At 35.5% G+C, this 17,690-nt stretch overlaps 1 protein-coding gene across 2 annotated transcripts in view; it reads left to right on the top strand.

Annotated features, from left to right (window-relative positions):
- Positions 1 to 33: 33 nt before the first annotated feature.
- The window catches only part of LOC140327003 (uncharacterized), a 60,014-nt gene continuing 42,357 nt past the window's right edge, over positions 34 to 17,690 (top strand). The window contains exons 1-4 of one of the 2 annotated variants that reach the window (XM_072406117.1): positions 34 to 579; positions 9,039 to 9,212; positions 10,726 to 10,913; positions 17,186 to 17,257. In XM_072406117.1, the coding sequence (XP_072262218.1) occupies positions 10,779 to 10,913; positions 17,186 to 17,257 (207 nt within the window). In that variant the 5' untranslated portion in view covers positions 34 to 579; positions 9,039 to 9,212; positions 10,726 to 10,778. Of the gene's footprint in view, positions 9,213 to 10,725; positions 10,914 to 17,185; positions 17,258 to 17,690 lie in introns of both variants that reach the window. The other variant, XR_011919960.1, reaches the window with a different exon arrangement.

Here is a 17,690-nt window from a genome sequence, read left to right as displayed (position 1 = left end):
AACTGTAACATTTCTTCTATATTAAGGTTTATTTAAAATACAAATACTCGTCACCATATTTTTTGTCTAGATAGCAGTTATGTGGAGCAAATGAAGATCAGGGAAAAGTCAAAATTCCTTGTCTCTGTACATGTTTAGGCTTGGTGAAAATATTAAAGCTAAAGCATCAACATGTTAGCTAGGTGAGTAGTATTTTCAGAAGGAGGTCACCACTGGCAGCCTATACATTGCATAGGTGACTTATGTAATACAACAGAATTCCTGCTGAAAGGACAGCAGTCCAATACTCTGTAAAAAGAATGGTGATTCAAATAAGAATTTCCTGGTATGTATGCCATTTTTTTCTGTAATACTGCAGTTCTGCTTTAAAATAAACTCATGGTAAGGCTGTGATAAATATTTTTTTTTTAAATATTCTTATCAAGTGGTAAGTAAGCTTTAAAACAAGCTTATAATTTCCTTATAGCAAGTAATTGTTTTAGCTCAGTTAATTAACCCTGTTTTCACCCCCTCAGGACTTCTGTTCTGAGTGTACTATAGAGATCAGAAGGCTGCTGAATCACTGGTGGGGGAAACAAGGTGAGCGGAAATATTGAAAAAACAGTTTGAATAATTTAAAATGGACCCTCCAATGAGAAATCACGTAAGCTGCCATTTCTAACCTGGTTCTAAAAATTCTGTTTGGTTGGTGTTCTGATTCTCTGTAGTTTATGAATCGCTGAACCAAAGTCCATATGCAGCTTCGGTGTCCAGATAATTATCACACTGTTCTCTGCAGTCGCACATCGGAAAAAGCATGCAGCTACTGACACCAAAACATCGGCTTTACATCCAGGCAGTTATCATTCTTTAGGATAAGTTCAAACAGACCTGCCACTGAGATTAAGTGCTTCTGCTGTAAATTTGAGGATTAAGTGCTGGCTTCAAGAACAACCATTTAGTATCAGTAAGGAAGCAAACCAACTTCCCTATATATGTGTTTTTTGGCAAACATACAGTTTTACTATTAATGAGCAATCTCTGCATTACTGCTCCTTGTAATTGAAAGATGGCCTGATAAAGAAGTCACTTAAACCACTGAAGGGGAACATTTTACTGCTACTGACACCTATAAATGGAAGATTTATTATTGCTGCCACTGACACCAATAAAGAAAGGGGAGAAAGGAAGTTTACTGCACTCACTGTCATCGAGTACTAAATCGCACTGTGCTGCAATGTGCTTGGTTTTGTGAGTTGCAGGTATGCCACAGTAGACTATTTAAAATAAATAGATTGCAATGCAACTTAATGTATGAAAAAAAGATTGGCATGCTAAATAGTGTCTGCTTTCTACTGTCTGGCCCCCAAAAAAGTCACACCATCAAATATTTTATTGGGGTGCTTGTTTTTCACACCTAAATCTTTATTGAATAAAACATGAAAACATACCATTATTACAGAGACTGGTTCTTGAGTAAAAACAAAAAGTAAAAACTTCTTGAGTAGCAAGGTAACACATTTAACAATGCTATACAAATCTCAGTTATACAGAAAGGAAAAATACCTACTTTTTGATACATTCCCAAAATAAACCAAAACATCTGGTAATATAACAAGTTCAGATTCATTTTACAATACAGACCATAATGAGTATTAATACTTAATATTGTCACAGTTAGAAAAGGGTGTATGGGAGAAGGAAAACATGTCCCTGAGATTTTAAATTCAAAATAGTAATTTTGTAAACAGCATGATACGCAGCAGTACATTTGAAAACGATCCAAGCATCCCATGTTGCAGAAAATGTCAATGTTGTCTAGGCTAATAGCTTTTGCTTCTTCCAATAAATAAACTGATTGAACTTTGCTTAACCACAGTTTTACAGTGGGAACCTCTTGAGAATTCCAAAACAACAGAATAACACTTCTCAGTGCATTACTAAATACTTTTTATATTTTTTCATATATGTGTAGGTGCAGCAAGCATACCTTGATTGGGTTGCTTTTTGCTTTGATTTACCACAGTAATCTTTCTATAGACTTATGCAATGTCGCTATATATTTTTCCAACCAGATTTCTATAAAAGTTTAAACCTTCTCAGTGGACCTAAGGTCCCGCCTCTGCGGTGGCAATCCCCATGTAAAAATGATGTCTCATGCCTCCCCAAAACTGCTTTCTCAATTTATGTCTGGCAAATCCTGGCATTGTCATCTAGGAACATATGCTTGTCCCATCAGAGAATAAAAAAAAAAAATTGAACCTAGTCATTCAGAATATTCAGGTAGTCCCCTGACCTTTTGGGCATGTAAGGTTCCCGCTAAAGCAACCCTAAACCACAATACTGCTTCCACAGGCTTGGGAACGCTTTTGTCCAGGCAGTGTAGAAGAAAAAAAAAACACTAAATCAAATGCGGCCCCCTATTAATGGCTGTTTTATGTTGAACGTCATTAATATAAATCACTCATCAAGTAATTATAAAGAGTCCAAACCTGTAGTTTTGTTACGGAAGAATAAATAGATCAACCTAAAGCTTTCCAAAGTTCAGTGTTTGTTCATAGAGGATTACACTGACAACTCTTGTTATGCTTTGTTTTTTTCCCCAAGGTAAAATACAATTACTAACAATGAATTAGAATGTTCAGAAAGCAAATACTACTCATGTCAAAGGTTTTGCTGAGATATAATTACTGTGGTTTAATTAATTTGCGGTGTATATTGCACAACATTCAATTGTTTTCTTTACATTGCACCTGTTACTTCTATACGTTTCATATGCCTCTGGTGGTATAGCTAATGCTTCAATGACTTAAATTGGTGGGCTGGAGGGATTAGAAGGATTCGTTATGTTAATAAGTTGAACATTTTCTTCAACTCAGTAAGGATTAGGTTGACAACAGGTTTAAGCACTTTGTGTAAACTAAGAAAGTACACATTTTAAAGGCATGTGCATTACGGTAGATAAGTAATATTACATGAATGTTTAGCACTTAACAATAGGAACAAACAAATACTTATATATTTATAAATACTTATAAATACAAATACAGGCATATATATATTCTAGATATTTATTCTAGTTATAGGTGTATGTGTATTACTCTTTATCATATTATCTATATGTAAGGATACAATAGGCTATCTTGGAAAATGTGTTGGAAAACTTGTTTGAAAATGTTACCCTTACTCTGTTTTTATTTTCATAATTGTGAAGTTTTGTGAAATACTTAAAGTGGACATTAACCTAAAAAGTGAAAAAAATTGATCCTTTGGGAAACATCTATAAATGGTAATTGTGCAGTACCCTGAACTATTTATCTCCTGAAGAACTTCAGTGTGATTTCATCTAAGGATGATATTAAGACAAGATTTGTTGTTTATTTTTTCTCCTTTGTGGTGAGACACTATACATGGGGACCTGCAGTGCTCTGATCTTCCTGTTTTTGCTTTATTTATATTGTGGATCTGTAATTTTTAAATTTTGTATTATACCACTCCCAATGCTTCTCAAAACAGAACTAAACCCATGATACACACCTGTTCTCGCTCTGTCATCATCTTCCTTCTCCTTCAGAATATCGTCTTTAGCCGTCTTGATGGCTTGGCCAGGATGATAGTAACTCTTTCTCACTCCTCTATTCCTGGTATTGCTGGGTATCCATAGAAAGAAATGTTGTATGCACAGTTCAGCCAAATTTGACAACTTGAGTGTTGATCAGGCAGATCACCAGTCCCTTTCTGCAATAAACACCTGCCTGATTGAAGTGGGGGACTTTGACTTACTGTGCTATGATGAATCTTGTATTGAAAAAGATTCAACCTTTTGAGCAGTGATTTATATAGTGCTAACATAGTGTAAAGCTACCCATGTCAGATGATTGTTGCCTGAAACATGCATGTCCCAGGTTGAATTTCTAGCATGTGTACAGCAGTCCCCTAATGCCGTTCTTCAATACACCCTGGTAGATTGATGAATGACTGCTGTGCTTTCCCATTTCCACATTGGCGTGTTGCTTGCCCCCCCCCCCCTTGTTTATATAAGACCGAATGACCCTGTGTTTAAAGCACTTGTTCGTTCATCTGTCACTGGACTTGATCACAAGAGATTGTTTCCAGCAATCATAATATGTCTGTAGAGGGCTTAAAAGCAATTTGCTTGTGTGGGAGGTGGAGACAATTACCCTATCATCAAAGCTAGCCACCAGGCAGACTATCCAAAATTAATGATATTTTAGCTAAATATTAATCATAGCCAGTTATATCATAGCCATAGGGCAGTTATCATACATATCTTAGATGCCCCCCTGATTATTCAATTATACAATTTTCCCCAAATGAGTAGGGAAGCACGGTGGCTTAGAGTTTAGCACCCTGACAGTTGCAGCACTTGTTCCCAACTTAGAATCTCAGACAGGTCAAAAACTTCCTGGGTTTCCATGTACTCCCTGTGTTTGCGTGGGTTTCAACCGTCATTAGACTACAAGCATTTTAGTTAATAATAGGTAGAAAATATTTACTGAAATAATGTATGTAGCTTTTAGAAACTAAAATGAACAACCTATTGTAACAGTTATGTAAAATCATGTAGGTGTCAATAAAGTCGGTGGTATTTCCAGTCATCCATCATTCTAACATGCTACATGTACAGTAATTACAGTCCTTGTCTTCAAAGATAGACATACATAGCCCTATAGGTGTTAATTAGTCATAGTACATTGTTTCCTGGTATTCAAAACTGTTTTGTACTTGAAAACTTTATATCTGCTTTGTTTCTAAGAGATGTTGGTTTTTAAGAAGGCTATAGGTGTCAAACTCTGGCCCGGCACATCCATTTTTTTTGGCCCCCAAAAGTATTCCTAATATGAATTGCAGCTGGAATTGCAACTGCAATCCGTAGAAATGGCGAGCCAGCTGCAATTCATATTAAGCTGCCGTTCTATAGACACGAGTACAATGCCGCTACTACAATTCCCAGCATCACTCACGTATCTAGACCAGGGACCTCTGCCTATGCGTGGCCCCGCATTTTATAGATGCAAGTGATGCCGGGAATTGTAGTAGTGACATCACTTGTGTCTATTGAACAGCAGCCTATGCGTGGACACTGCAGAGTTTATACTGACCGTTAAGCTCAATAATCAGGAATTATCATGGAGCTATTGCTATATTAATTATTTTACTGTACCAGAGAATGCAATGTGAAACCAAATGAATGCAGCAATGAATGCAGCAAGGTGAAATAATTAATCTCAATAGGAGGAGACAAGAACCCATGAGAAGAGCATGCATTATTATGCAGTGGATCGATCTAAAAAATTTAGATCAATCCACTGCATATTACTGCATGATCTTCTCTTGTGTTCTTTTTTCTTCCTATTGAGATTATTTGTTTTTTTTTCAATAAATTTAAAGCTTGGCCCGTGAGTTGGTCCAAGTTTTTAATTTTGGCCCTCTGTGTATTTGAGTTTGACACCCCTACTATAGATGATCAGAACCAGCTACTAATTCATAGGCTCAAGGCAATGCTTTGTAAGGACTGGGTCTATTAGTGAGAAAGGTGGACTGACAACGAATAACCTCAACTGACAAAAAGTATATATTGTCTACCACCACTTGCAGTGTGCTTTATTTAGGCAAGTTGCATAAAACTAATGGAGCTGAATACATTACAGAATGCTGGTGAATGGCTCCTTGCCACTACAGAGGCCTCATTAATTACAGCATACCTATCAGAGATTGCGATCCATTAAAATAGCTGTATTGTAAATAAGTGCTAATTAAGGCAGGTGGAAGCTTTGGTGTGCTTTTGAGGAATGTCTTGCAACTGAGCTGTCATAATTCTGGTGACTTTATAATAAACAGCGAATGGGGAGAGAGACTGTAACGCTCCTGAAAGTAAAGCCTTTTTTTCTTTTTTTTACACAATCACTTCATTTCAGCGGCTCAAAAGTAATTGGACAAATTAAAAAGCTGAAAATAAAATGTTCATTTCTAATACTTGGTTGAAAACCCTTTGCTGGCAATGACAACCTGTAGTCTTGAATTCATGGATATCACCAGATGCTGGGTTTACTCCTTTTTAATGCTCTGCCAGGCCTTTACTGCAGCGGCTTTCAGTTGATGTTTGTGGGCTTTTCTGTCCGAAGTTTAGTATGCAACAAGAGAAATACATGCTCAATTGGGATCAGATCAGGTGAGTGACTTGGCCATTCAAGAATATTCAACTTTGCTTTATTAAACTCCTGGGTTGCTTTGGCTGTATGTTTTGGGTCATTGTCCATCTGTTTTATGAAACGCCTCCCAATCAATGTGACTGCATTTAGCTGGATTTGAGCAGACAGTATGTCTCTGAACACCTCAGAATTTATTAGGCTGTCTCTGACCTGTGTCACATCATCAATAAACACTAGTGTCCCAGTGCCACTGGCAGCCATGCACGCCCAAGCCATCACACTGCCTCCGCCATGTTTTACAGATGATGTGGTATGCTTTGGATCATGAGCTGTTCCATGCATTCTCCATACTTTTTCTTGCCATCATTCTGGTAAAGGTTGATCTTGGTTTCCTTTTGTCCAAAGAATGTTTTTCCAGAACTGTGCTGGCTTTTTTAGATGTTTTTGAGCAAAGTCCAATCTAGCCTTTCTATTCTTGAGGCTTATGTGTGGCTTGCACCTTGCTGTGCACCCTCTGTATTTACTTTCATGCAGTCTTCTCTTTATGGTGGACTTGGATATCGATACGCCTACTTCCTGGAGAGTGTTGTTCACTTGGTTGGCTGTTGTGAAGGGGTTTCTCGTCAGCATGGAAATGATTCTGCGATCATCCACCACCGTTGTCTTCCATGGACGTCCAGGTCTTTTGGCGTTGCTGAGTTCACCGGTGCGTTCTCATTTTTTTTTCTCATGATGTACCAAACTGTAGATTTCTTGGATGGGTTTTTTCTGTTTTTGCAGCTTAAGTATGGCTTATTTCACCTGCATGGAGAGCTTCTTTTGGCCGCATGTTGTCTGTTCACAGCAAAATCTTCCACATACAAGCACCTCCCCCTCAAATCAACTCCAGGCCATTTATCTGCTCAATTGATAATGACATAACAAAAGAATTACCCACACCAGCCCATGAAATACCCTTTGAGTCCATTGTCCAATTACTTTTGAGCCCCGGAAATGAAGTGATTGTGTAAAAAAAAAAAAAAGGCTTTATTTCCTCACATTTTTATGCAATCTTTTTTGTTCAACCCACTGAAATAAAGCTGAAAGTCTGCAGTTCAACTGCATCTGAATTGTTTCATTTCAAATTAATTGTGGTAATGTACAGAATGAAAATTAGAAAAAAAAGTTATCTCTGTCCAAATATTTATTGACCTAACTGTATGTTCAATCTTTGCCGTCTTAGAGCAGTACATTGCAGTTGGTCATATAAATGTAGCAGTTGAATGCAGGGTTGGTGCAGAGCATCTGTTTTAGAATTGTAAACCCCAAAGCACATGCCTTGCCATTCTTAGCTCAGATTTTTAACCCATGTGTAAACACAACATATGATGTGGCGTGATGTATTGTGCACTTTTGCATTGGGAAATGTCTAGCGTTTTGCTTCACAAATTGCTTCAACAAATTGCCAAAATTAGAAAACGGTTATTAAAACAATGAAGATGTGTTATGAAACAGTAATTGAGGGACAGCATGGTGGATCAGTGGTAAGTTCTCTTGGCTCCCAGGCTCAGGGCCCAGAGCACTATTTGCATGGAGTTTTCTTCCTATGTTTATGGGGTGGATAAATTGGATAAACTACTCCAGACTATGTAATAGAGCAGTTTAGGGTGCATGAGACATCATTTTCCCAATGGGATTGAACCATAGAGTAAAGACCTTGGCCCCATTGAGAATCTTTGGGATGTGCTGGAGAAGACTTTATGCCTTGGTCCAACATTCCGATCATTAATACAAGATCTTGGTAAAAAATAATGCAACTTTGAATTGAAATAAATGTTGTGACAAAGCATAAATGTATTGAAACAATACCATAACGAATGTGTGTCACAATTAAAGCTAAAGGCGGACCAACACAATAATAATGTGTGTGGCTTTTTTAGCCAGGCTGTGTATGTTTGAATAATATTTATTTAAAAAAGTAACTGCACTAAAGGTTGCACCAAACTCCTCTTAAAAATTTCAATGGTTGCTAAAAAGACTATCCTACATAATTGGATTCTATCAAAGTCGCCCTTACTCAAATTATTTCTTGAAAAATAATGGTATTTCAAAAGGAATGGATAGGGGCCACCTTATCTAAGAAATCTCGGGTGGGGGGTGTCTTTGAAGTCTGGGAATCATATATAGCTACCCTACTAATTGACATACGAAAAAGAGTTCTTTCTATTTTTGAAATGACTGCCTGGTACGCCTATCGCCTTTTGGGCAACAATCCCTAATTCTCTGTTGGTTTCATATCGTTCCTCGGCTAATTTGAGCCAATGGTAGTCCAATACAATACACAGTTTAGTAAGATTTATGTTTATTGAATCACTATATTCTCTACAAGAAAATTTTGTGGTTATGATTTATATAACATTATTTTTATTCTTGATCACCAATTTAACCATATTTGTTTTGAATTATTTTTGTTTCTTACATTGGACTGGCAAGGGGGAGAGGATTGCTGTTGACTACATTATGTAACTGTATTATACCATGTTGTACTATACTGGGTGCATTGTAATATTCATCTTGATCCCAATAATTCTCTACTGTTATTTTCTTTATTACTGCAATTTTGTGTCCAATTCATTACTTTCTGTTACAATGTTGTTATTATAAAACAAAAACTAATAACATATTTTTTTTTAAAAGTTAACTGTTTTTGTTATTAATTTACAAGATTGTGTCATTGCACTTCTTGTTATTTGTTGAATTGAACACAATGAGAAGGATAACCAAATTTTGTAAGACCTTTCACTTACATGAGCAAGATGTAGCAGAGCCTGAAAGAGATTTTTACTAAGCATAGCCTTTACCCTCCCCAAATCTTTCCCCTCCAGTGTATTACTTGTGTTTCCATAGGAATGAATAAGCCAGGGCTGCTCAGCCTACTGCTGTTTTCACATCACCCAGCAAGTTCCTGCCTCTTGGTGTAAGCAACAAGAAGTGTCTTTCACCAGCAGAGCACAATAGGACTGCAATCATTGCTCATCTGAGGACAGGTCATAACTGCTACCGCTATCCACAGGCAGAAAGGTAAAATATGTTCAGAGATTCTCATTAACTAGTTTAGCAATTTATGTTATCTGACGACATTGTTAATGCTTCAAAAATAACAATTGATTATTTTATTGTGATTTTGTGAAACCTATTAAACAAAGTTAAACATTGAGTATTAATTGTTATGTAAATCCTAACCAGAGTCATCTAGTAGAGGTATGACCTTGTGACAGATACTAACTGAGCTTTTGTCAGATGTAATTAGAATAAATATCCAATCTATGAACAAAGGTAATACAATAAAACACCGTATTTACAACCTAATCAGCATTCGGATCTGGAAATCTTTGCCTAATTTTTGGTCTTTTAAAAGCCACGGAAAAAAATGTAGTCTGAATGAGCATTTTAGCTTATGTGCTCATGTTTGGACTTCAGTTAAAGTGCTATGCACAAACTTACACCATTCTACAATGCACATTCAGAAATTGCCTTTTATTGATCGGGCTATGTTAAATAAATGGACTATTCAGAATGAATAATGAAAACAAATGTCTGAGATTTTATTTTGCTTATTGTACTTTATATGATGCTGTATGGTAAGTGGTTGCAGTTTGCCTTTTTTTCAGGGTTATATTGAATTTTCAGTAAGCACATTTCACATCACTAAATTTCAAATCTCGAACTTAGATTAGAAAATCTAAATGTGGTGGCATATCTGAGTTCTGTTGAAAAATATTTATCTTCTTTCAAAATCCTTTTTTAGTCATCAGCGACTTCCATACTTTTCGACTTTTATTTGCATTGTATGTCTAGGCAAAACAAAATAAATGTAGTACATATCTGCAATAAATGCAGCTTTCTGTGATGCACTATTTATTATGCTCTGTTGTGGACTGACAGCATTATCTGATGTGTAGACAGCCTTCCCTCTTGTTTTTTTGCTAAAATACTGAATACCATCTGCTCTCATATCTTCACAAGAGAAGGGTTACCTATTTTGTGGTCCAGATTTAAGCTAGGAGGGCTCATTGAGAGAACAAAGCAAGAGTGTGAAGGACACAGGACACTTCTGATGTACCTGTCCACTCTTTGTAATTATACACTTACGTGGCTTTTTCCAATGTAAATGTATAATTACAAAGTGTAGCGACAGTTTTTAAATCATTGTCTAGTAAAAGGGGGCACGGTTGTACACCTACTACTGCAAATTTAATAAATTTACTGTATATACTAGGTGGCAGCATATTCATCCAGCATTGCCATTTAATAACATTTTGTCCCTAGTCTGATGCTGGCATAGTGCAATACTATACACATAATAATGAACATAAAAATAACCTAACTAAATAGAGGTAATGTCCAGCTATAATAACTTTATATACATTGTATATATATACATTTGAATTACTGGGAATATTTTATCTGCTTTGGCATATTGTAGTGTACAGACAATGTAAACTGCACAACTCTTAACAGCAACAACAAACAGGTTACTGGTTTATTATTATTTCCCTATTGAATTTTCTTTTGTAATGGCATTTTGTTCTAGACTGTCCACAGCTTTGATCGATATAGATAAATCAAGAAAGCAAACAGGAAAAAATGGATCCTATGAAAAGAAGTCAAACTGCAAATTTACAAAACAGGAAGAACAATGAAGTCAAACTAAAACATTTCAGAGAGAATACCGTTATTGGAATGCGGAGATGCTTCACTTCATCTGGTAGACTGATACAAGTATGTTCTGTGAATTGTGGCTCCATTATTTTTAGCTTGATTTTCATTCGATATATTTGTAACATGTAACAGAGGGGAGTAGAGAGAATTCATAACAAGATTACCAATGTACCTAAAACATTCTGGTTTGACATTGTATAACCAAAGATAATGGAAAGATATTATTACTAGATTCTTTTCAGTTTACAGAAGTTTCACATTTTTCTTCTGAAGGCCTTGGATAAATGTGTGATCCTTAATCTTAAGGTTGAACATCTCCTTTTACCTGAGATACCCGAATTCATATAATTTGTGGCACATTTAAAGCACAATTATAACCCAAAAAGTCTTCATTGGAAAATACTTGGCATGGTGCTAGTACAGTTATGTAAAATGTTAGTATATCTCATGGAAATAGTTGATATAAGGTGCATGCAATCAGAAACAGTGTATCATGCAACCATTCACTCATTCATTCATGTGCCTTGACAGGTGATGGATGTCTGCTCAGGAAGGAGTCATAAGCTTGTCTCTTATTTCATCTTTGTTGGAGGTTTTTGTATCTATATGTGGGTATGTGGTCATCTCAGTGGCTTTTCCTGATGTACCCTGCTTGGCTACATTTGTATGTGGCATTTTTCAAATAAAACCTTTTTAGTCACCTGTTCAGACATCCTATTTAATGTGTTGCATTACACACTGTTTCTATTTACACAAGCCCTTTATCATTTCTCAAAGAGGTGGCAATTTTTTTGCCACAAAATCTGTCATGATTTTTAACCTGTAAAGATTTATTGGAAAACCAAGACATGTTATGCATATATAATTAATGCCTTTGTTTTGTTGGGCCCCGAACAGTGTCATCATTTGTAGTACCATGTAATACACACATTTATGTTCATTTTTAAATATGAGTTTAGTAAATAGAAAAAGTACATATGAAATAAATGGTGTAGTCTTTATGAATTTGTAATTGTGGGACTTTCTAGAGGCAACATTCAAAGATTATGTTAAAAACACAAATTTTATTGTTCAAAACTGTTAAATTGTTAAAATCAACAATAAAAACATACATAGTTGTGCAACATTATGTTACAAAGTATATTGTTATGAACCTTTAAACGTGCAATAGATCACCCCTCTAGAAGTATCTCTTGTGGAAAAAATTTTCACTGGAGGGGGGAATTTTTCATTTGACGCATTTCACAGAACTAAGGCTGCTTCCTCAGGAATGAATTATATAAATAAATAGGGTCAGAATAGAAACATTCAGTAATAGTTGTATGAACATACAATTAATCCGGGGAAAAATACAAATACAGAACACATCAATGTAGTACTCACTCAAAAGATTCCTTGTATCCAAGAAATATAAGTTGTTATATTGCACACAACACCACCACGGAGCAGGAAAAAAAAGGCTGAAACAGCAACAGGAGGACTCAGAAGTTTACAAATTTGTGATCAGGCAGGTATGGATTGCAGAAAGGGATTGGCAACTTCTCCTTTGCAATAAAACATACCTACCTGCCTGACTGCTGAATGCTGAGCTGCGCATGCTAGGGGTCTGCTGAGATTTAATTATCTACTGGGAGCCTAGAGGTTATGTTGCAGGAGTGATGTCATCCTGGTCTGGTCAATTAAGATGAAGGAGATTGAAACCAGGAAGAGGAGAAAAAAATGACGGCACCTGTGACATTATGGGAACATATATTTGCAATCAGGCAGATAAGGTGGAAAAAACTGCACTAAAAGACTTGCCTGATTGCAATGTTTTATTTCTAGTGTTTAGTCCAGCTATAAATTCAGTACAATTACTAGAGAAAATCTGGTCATGCTATCATGGCTTTAATAGTATGAAAAGCTTTTGAAATGTGTTATTGGTTTTTGCTGCCACTTTGCCAGTTTCTTAGAATCATACTACAACAAAGTAATAATTAAGCATTTTTTTGTTGTATCTTCTGGTATCCATATAAAGCGGTCCTGTATTCAGTAAACAATAGTGTTAATTTGATTGGCTTTCAGATATGGAAATTTTGGAGTCAAACTTTATATACCACCATATATATATATATATATATATACCACCATTTTTAACCCTTTAAATTGTTTAAAGTTTATCTGTTGCGTATGTGATTGGTTTATCAATGTTATACCTGGTATGTCTGTATATAACTATACAAAAAGTTATTCCTATTAGATGTAAACAAGCTGAATGGTTCATTCATGCCAGCTGAGCTTAGAGTTTTATTTGTAAGGTGTAAGCAATGCATAGAATTGTAATTATCCTACTTCCTTGGTTGTGGCTATGATGAGTGACAGCTCTGATGTGCTGTTAAATAAATGCAGGGAGGGGTGTGTAATTAACAGGAGAGCTGTCATTCCCTCCAGGGGAGAACACAAACAGGTAAAGTGTTTGTTGCTAAGGGGACCTCAGTTTGGCTTTGGCTGAAGGACTTCCTTGGACCTTCTCCATGAAGTAAGCTTCAGCAGAGTCAACAGAGTCTGGTCTCTTATCCTTATGGGGATTCAGCAGGATTCTTCCTACCAAGTACATCAAGTGTTTTCCCAAAAAAGAGCGATTCTGCTTAGAGGGCATTGATTAAGCGTCTGTCTGTCTGGATCATTAGTTGGCACCTGACATCATTCATTTACAGCGCTGGACAGAGATATTCATGGCAAGACCAAATCTGCTATCTTGAACCCTATAGTGTATTCCTTTAGTCTACCCCTCTTTTGGGTTTTGTGACATTGAGTAACACCAGCACTTCCAGCCGTGCTTTGTTGATGGCGCATACTTTACAGGACCTGGTCAATCATAAGAAGAGCTTTAACATTTCCTTCCCCTGGATTGCACATTTTTGATGTTTTACATTTCTGAACTATTCTATAAATAATTATGGTGTTAAAATAGTGGCAATTCTGTAAGTGAAACACAAGAATGTGGACTCTGTATATGAAAGATATTACTCCTCGCAAAAATGTACGAAAAGTAAGTATTCCAAGTCATTTTATAATTTTTTCTATAAAGCACTTAAAGTACGTTTGAAGTTAATACTTTTTTGGTGTTGATGTCAGTTGTTGTTGATGTGGTTTGATGTCAGTTTTTCTCAGTTTTACTCTCAAGTTTACAATCTGTGACCCATGGGGAGATTTCTCTTCCTGCCCTAAATACACAAAAAGAAAGTAAGGGCAAATCTCTGCAAAGTAAGATGATTTTTTCTGCAGCTCTTGTTACGGAAACAGTGTATAAAGAATATGCAATATGGGATAGTTGAAACACCCGTTTTTTTGTTTTTTTTTGCCATCTGTGTCCCATTTGGGAGATTTCCCTTTACTATACGTCATGAAGGCGCAAGAGGAAATTTATACAAGTAAGGGAAATAGTGTCTTCAACTTTAGTCAATGGACATGGTACCCGTATTAAAAGATTTTACTTTCTTTTTTTTTTACCTTCCTTTGACAATGCTAACATGATACTTTGTTAGAAAGTTTTCATTGGGAAAGTAGTTCCAAGGACAAATCTCCCCATCTTGGACACAGACAAGGTTCTAATCCTTTTTAAGATAAATAAATAAATAAAGGTTCTAGTGAGAAATCACTATCAAAGAGAAATGTTTTAGTAGAGCAAGGAAGGGATAAAACTTCTGACAGGGATAGAAATTTAAGAAAAATATTCAGAATGGAGTCCTACATAGGAATCAAAATTTGTGACATAACATAATAATGGAGTAGGTGTATGTAAGTTATATAATGTATGTTATTAGTACATTCATTATCTGCTGCAGGTTTATCTCAGAAGATACACCTATAAAATTACATACTACATCATTAACAGAAAAAGTGTGCTTCGTCTTTTTACAGTATGTTTTCATTGACTCTATCTTACTGTAACATTATTAACCTAACCAGCTATATATATATATATATATATATATATATATATATATATATATTGAAAGGTTAGATAAATAATTTTACAGTATTTATGAGTTCCATTCGACAATCTGATACTGGAACATTTACTAGGAAAGAATACAGTTACATGGATTAAGTGGAAACAATGTCACAGAAAAACTTGTTCCACACTGAGAATGTTTGCAGTTATTAACAGCTTATTAAACTGTAACTGTGTCCTTTTCCTGTTTGGATATCACAATCTCGTTTACGGTATTCACTTTAATCTCAAATAAGCGTCATTTGAAAGCCTGGGAGTGCATTTTTTCTCTCTCATAAAAGCATATGTAACATACAGCAATACTTTCAGAGATAGGACAAGGATCACAAAATATGCATGCACTAGCTGCCCAGTTACACAAAACATTTTCCACCAATATGCAAAAAATATGCTTCATGTTAAGCCAACAATTGTTTGTTTTTTTCAACTATCCTTTTTTTCCCCAGTTTTCAAATGAATAAATGCAAAGACCCAGAGGCTGACTTATGTGTTTAATGTATAATACTTTTTTTTAGCTAAATGGTGAATTTTATTACAGGCACTAGTAAATCAGGTCAAAACTGAAGAAAAATAGGAGGAATAGTTGCTTCCAATAGGAGATAGTAAGGAGTGCTATAACTTATATTTTAAGTTCCATTTTACTAAGGCAGATTGCTGTAGGAGATGCTTCTGCACTCCAGGCACTGACATGGCCACTGTATCTTGGTGTTCCCATATTGAGCCAGAACCTTTGGAAGAAGTGCCCTTGCAGGTGAAATGCTTCAGAGGATGCATGGCCAGGAGTTCCCCACCAGCCATACTGGGGGCTAAATCCACCAAACTTAATTCTGCTTGCCCTATATACTTTATTAAAAACACAGCTTGCAGTAATACCATTCTTTTTCATGTACAACACTGAATTAATCACATACACATTGCATGACAATATGTTCAAGTGTTTTATGCTATAAATATAACTGATTTATAAGGTTATACGACATAAATTGTCAGGAATTGAAACACAAATTGGTGTAATAAAATGTACAATGCAGAATGAAATGTTGAACAAATTGTGTAATAAAGGTACATCATATTTTAACATGAGTTTGTGCAATAGACTGTGGGATAGACTGTGACCCATGATCCACTTTTTGTAATATATCACTTTTTTTTTTATTATTTGTTGGTGGTATTCAAATACCTGTAATACCAGGTATTACCTATCTTTACTTTAGGCTGGCCAGGCCTTGTATAGATATTTATTTACATCTAATTGATCTACTTCTAGTCAATTCATCTCAATATGTGTGGGGAATAAAATAGCACAAATAACGCTAAAATAGCATTCACATTGATTCTGGGGTAAATCATCATCTTACTGAACCTGCAACTCATCCATATTTATTGAATGTTTATTGCGGTTTAATATACCAGCAACAAAGTTACCAGTGAAGGAGTATCCTACAATAATATAGATTTGTAGACATACAGGTACACTACAGGAATAGCCAAAAAGAAAGAGGCAAATATGATCAATAACTTTTTTATATAAAACCTTGGCTTATTTAGAAGGTGTAAATGAAATATAGTGGATTCTATTATGTCGTGTTACAGTGGTTGTATCTCCATAGATCAGATAATCAGTATGTTTACTCTACTTGGGCAACTTACTTGGGCAACACCCGGTGGTTTTGAGTTTTAAAGAATTGATTGTAACTTGTTTAGTTGAAATAAAATGTTGATAGGTTTTTAAGATATGATAAGATTCATGTTAAAATGCATGTTTTTGTAATATTTATTTTGTTAACTACAGAAATTTGGTGGCCCCCACTAATATAGGGGAATTTTCTGCTACATTCGATAGAAAGATCAACCACCCAACAGTAATACATACAAAGAACATATTCTTCCTGGTTTGTAGTTTACATCATACAGATCAGACAGGGTATATGACATGCATCTAAGACTGAATACCACCAAATATCTTCTATTAGTATAAATGTATTTTTCAACATGCTGGAGTCAATTGGGTGGGTGAATCTGTAATGGACAGCAGAGACTACCAGTTAAACTCAGGAGATATGAATACATCAGGCTTTGGAACTAGTATGCCTATAGAAACAAGGCATGTAAAACAAACAAAGACAACAAAAGGGCTGGTATTTTCTCAGCACTTAACCACAAACAAAAGCAGTGCTTTCGACAGAGTGGGTTTGTGCTTACATCAGTGAAAGTTTATTTCTTCTTTATTATGGATACCTCTATGATTAAATTACTTCTGGGTCATGTAACTGAAGCATTAATCTAACCAAAAAGTTTCTGTTTTGTTTCATTACCTATGCCTTTTTTTTCCCAGGAAAAGAAAGAGACCATTGCTTTCCCTCCTATTAGCAAAACAACTTCTACAATTATATCACATTCAATAAGGGTAAGTATAGAATCTAGTTGAATCTTACTACAAGATCTTTGTATCCTAATCATATGAAAAAGCCTTTTTTTGTTTGTTTCAATAACTTTTTATTACATTTTTCAAAACTTTTTTAACACAACACACTTGTATTCCAGACAGAGGTACCTAAATACATATACAACGTATACAGTACAATAAGGAAAAGAACAAAAACATAAAAAGAGAATAGAGAACATAACAGAAAGGGATCCAATGAGACTTCTTTGATCTGTAGTAAAGTCACTCATTGCCCGTGAAAAATTACCCAGTATAGAACACAGTTTAATGTCCACAGTACGGACATTTGTAACATGAGGCATGAAATCAAGTGAAAGCCTAAGCTTAAATAAATTAATTACTTTCCATGTTTGTAAAGTTAACAATTATTTTATTATTTATTTATTTAATTATA

Source organism: Pyxicephalus adspersus, chromosome 3 (assembly GCF_032062135.1).
Source record: "Pyxicephalus adspersus chromosome 3, UCB_Pads_2.0, whole genome shotgun sequence".
Classification (NCBI taxonomy): Eukaryota; Metazoa; Chordata; class Amphibia; order Anura; family Pyxicephalidae; genus Pyxicephalus; species Pyxicephalus adspersus.
This window is presented reverse-complemented; position numbering and strand designations above follow the sequence as displayed.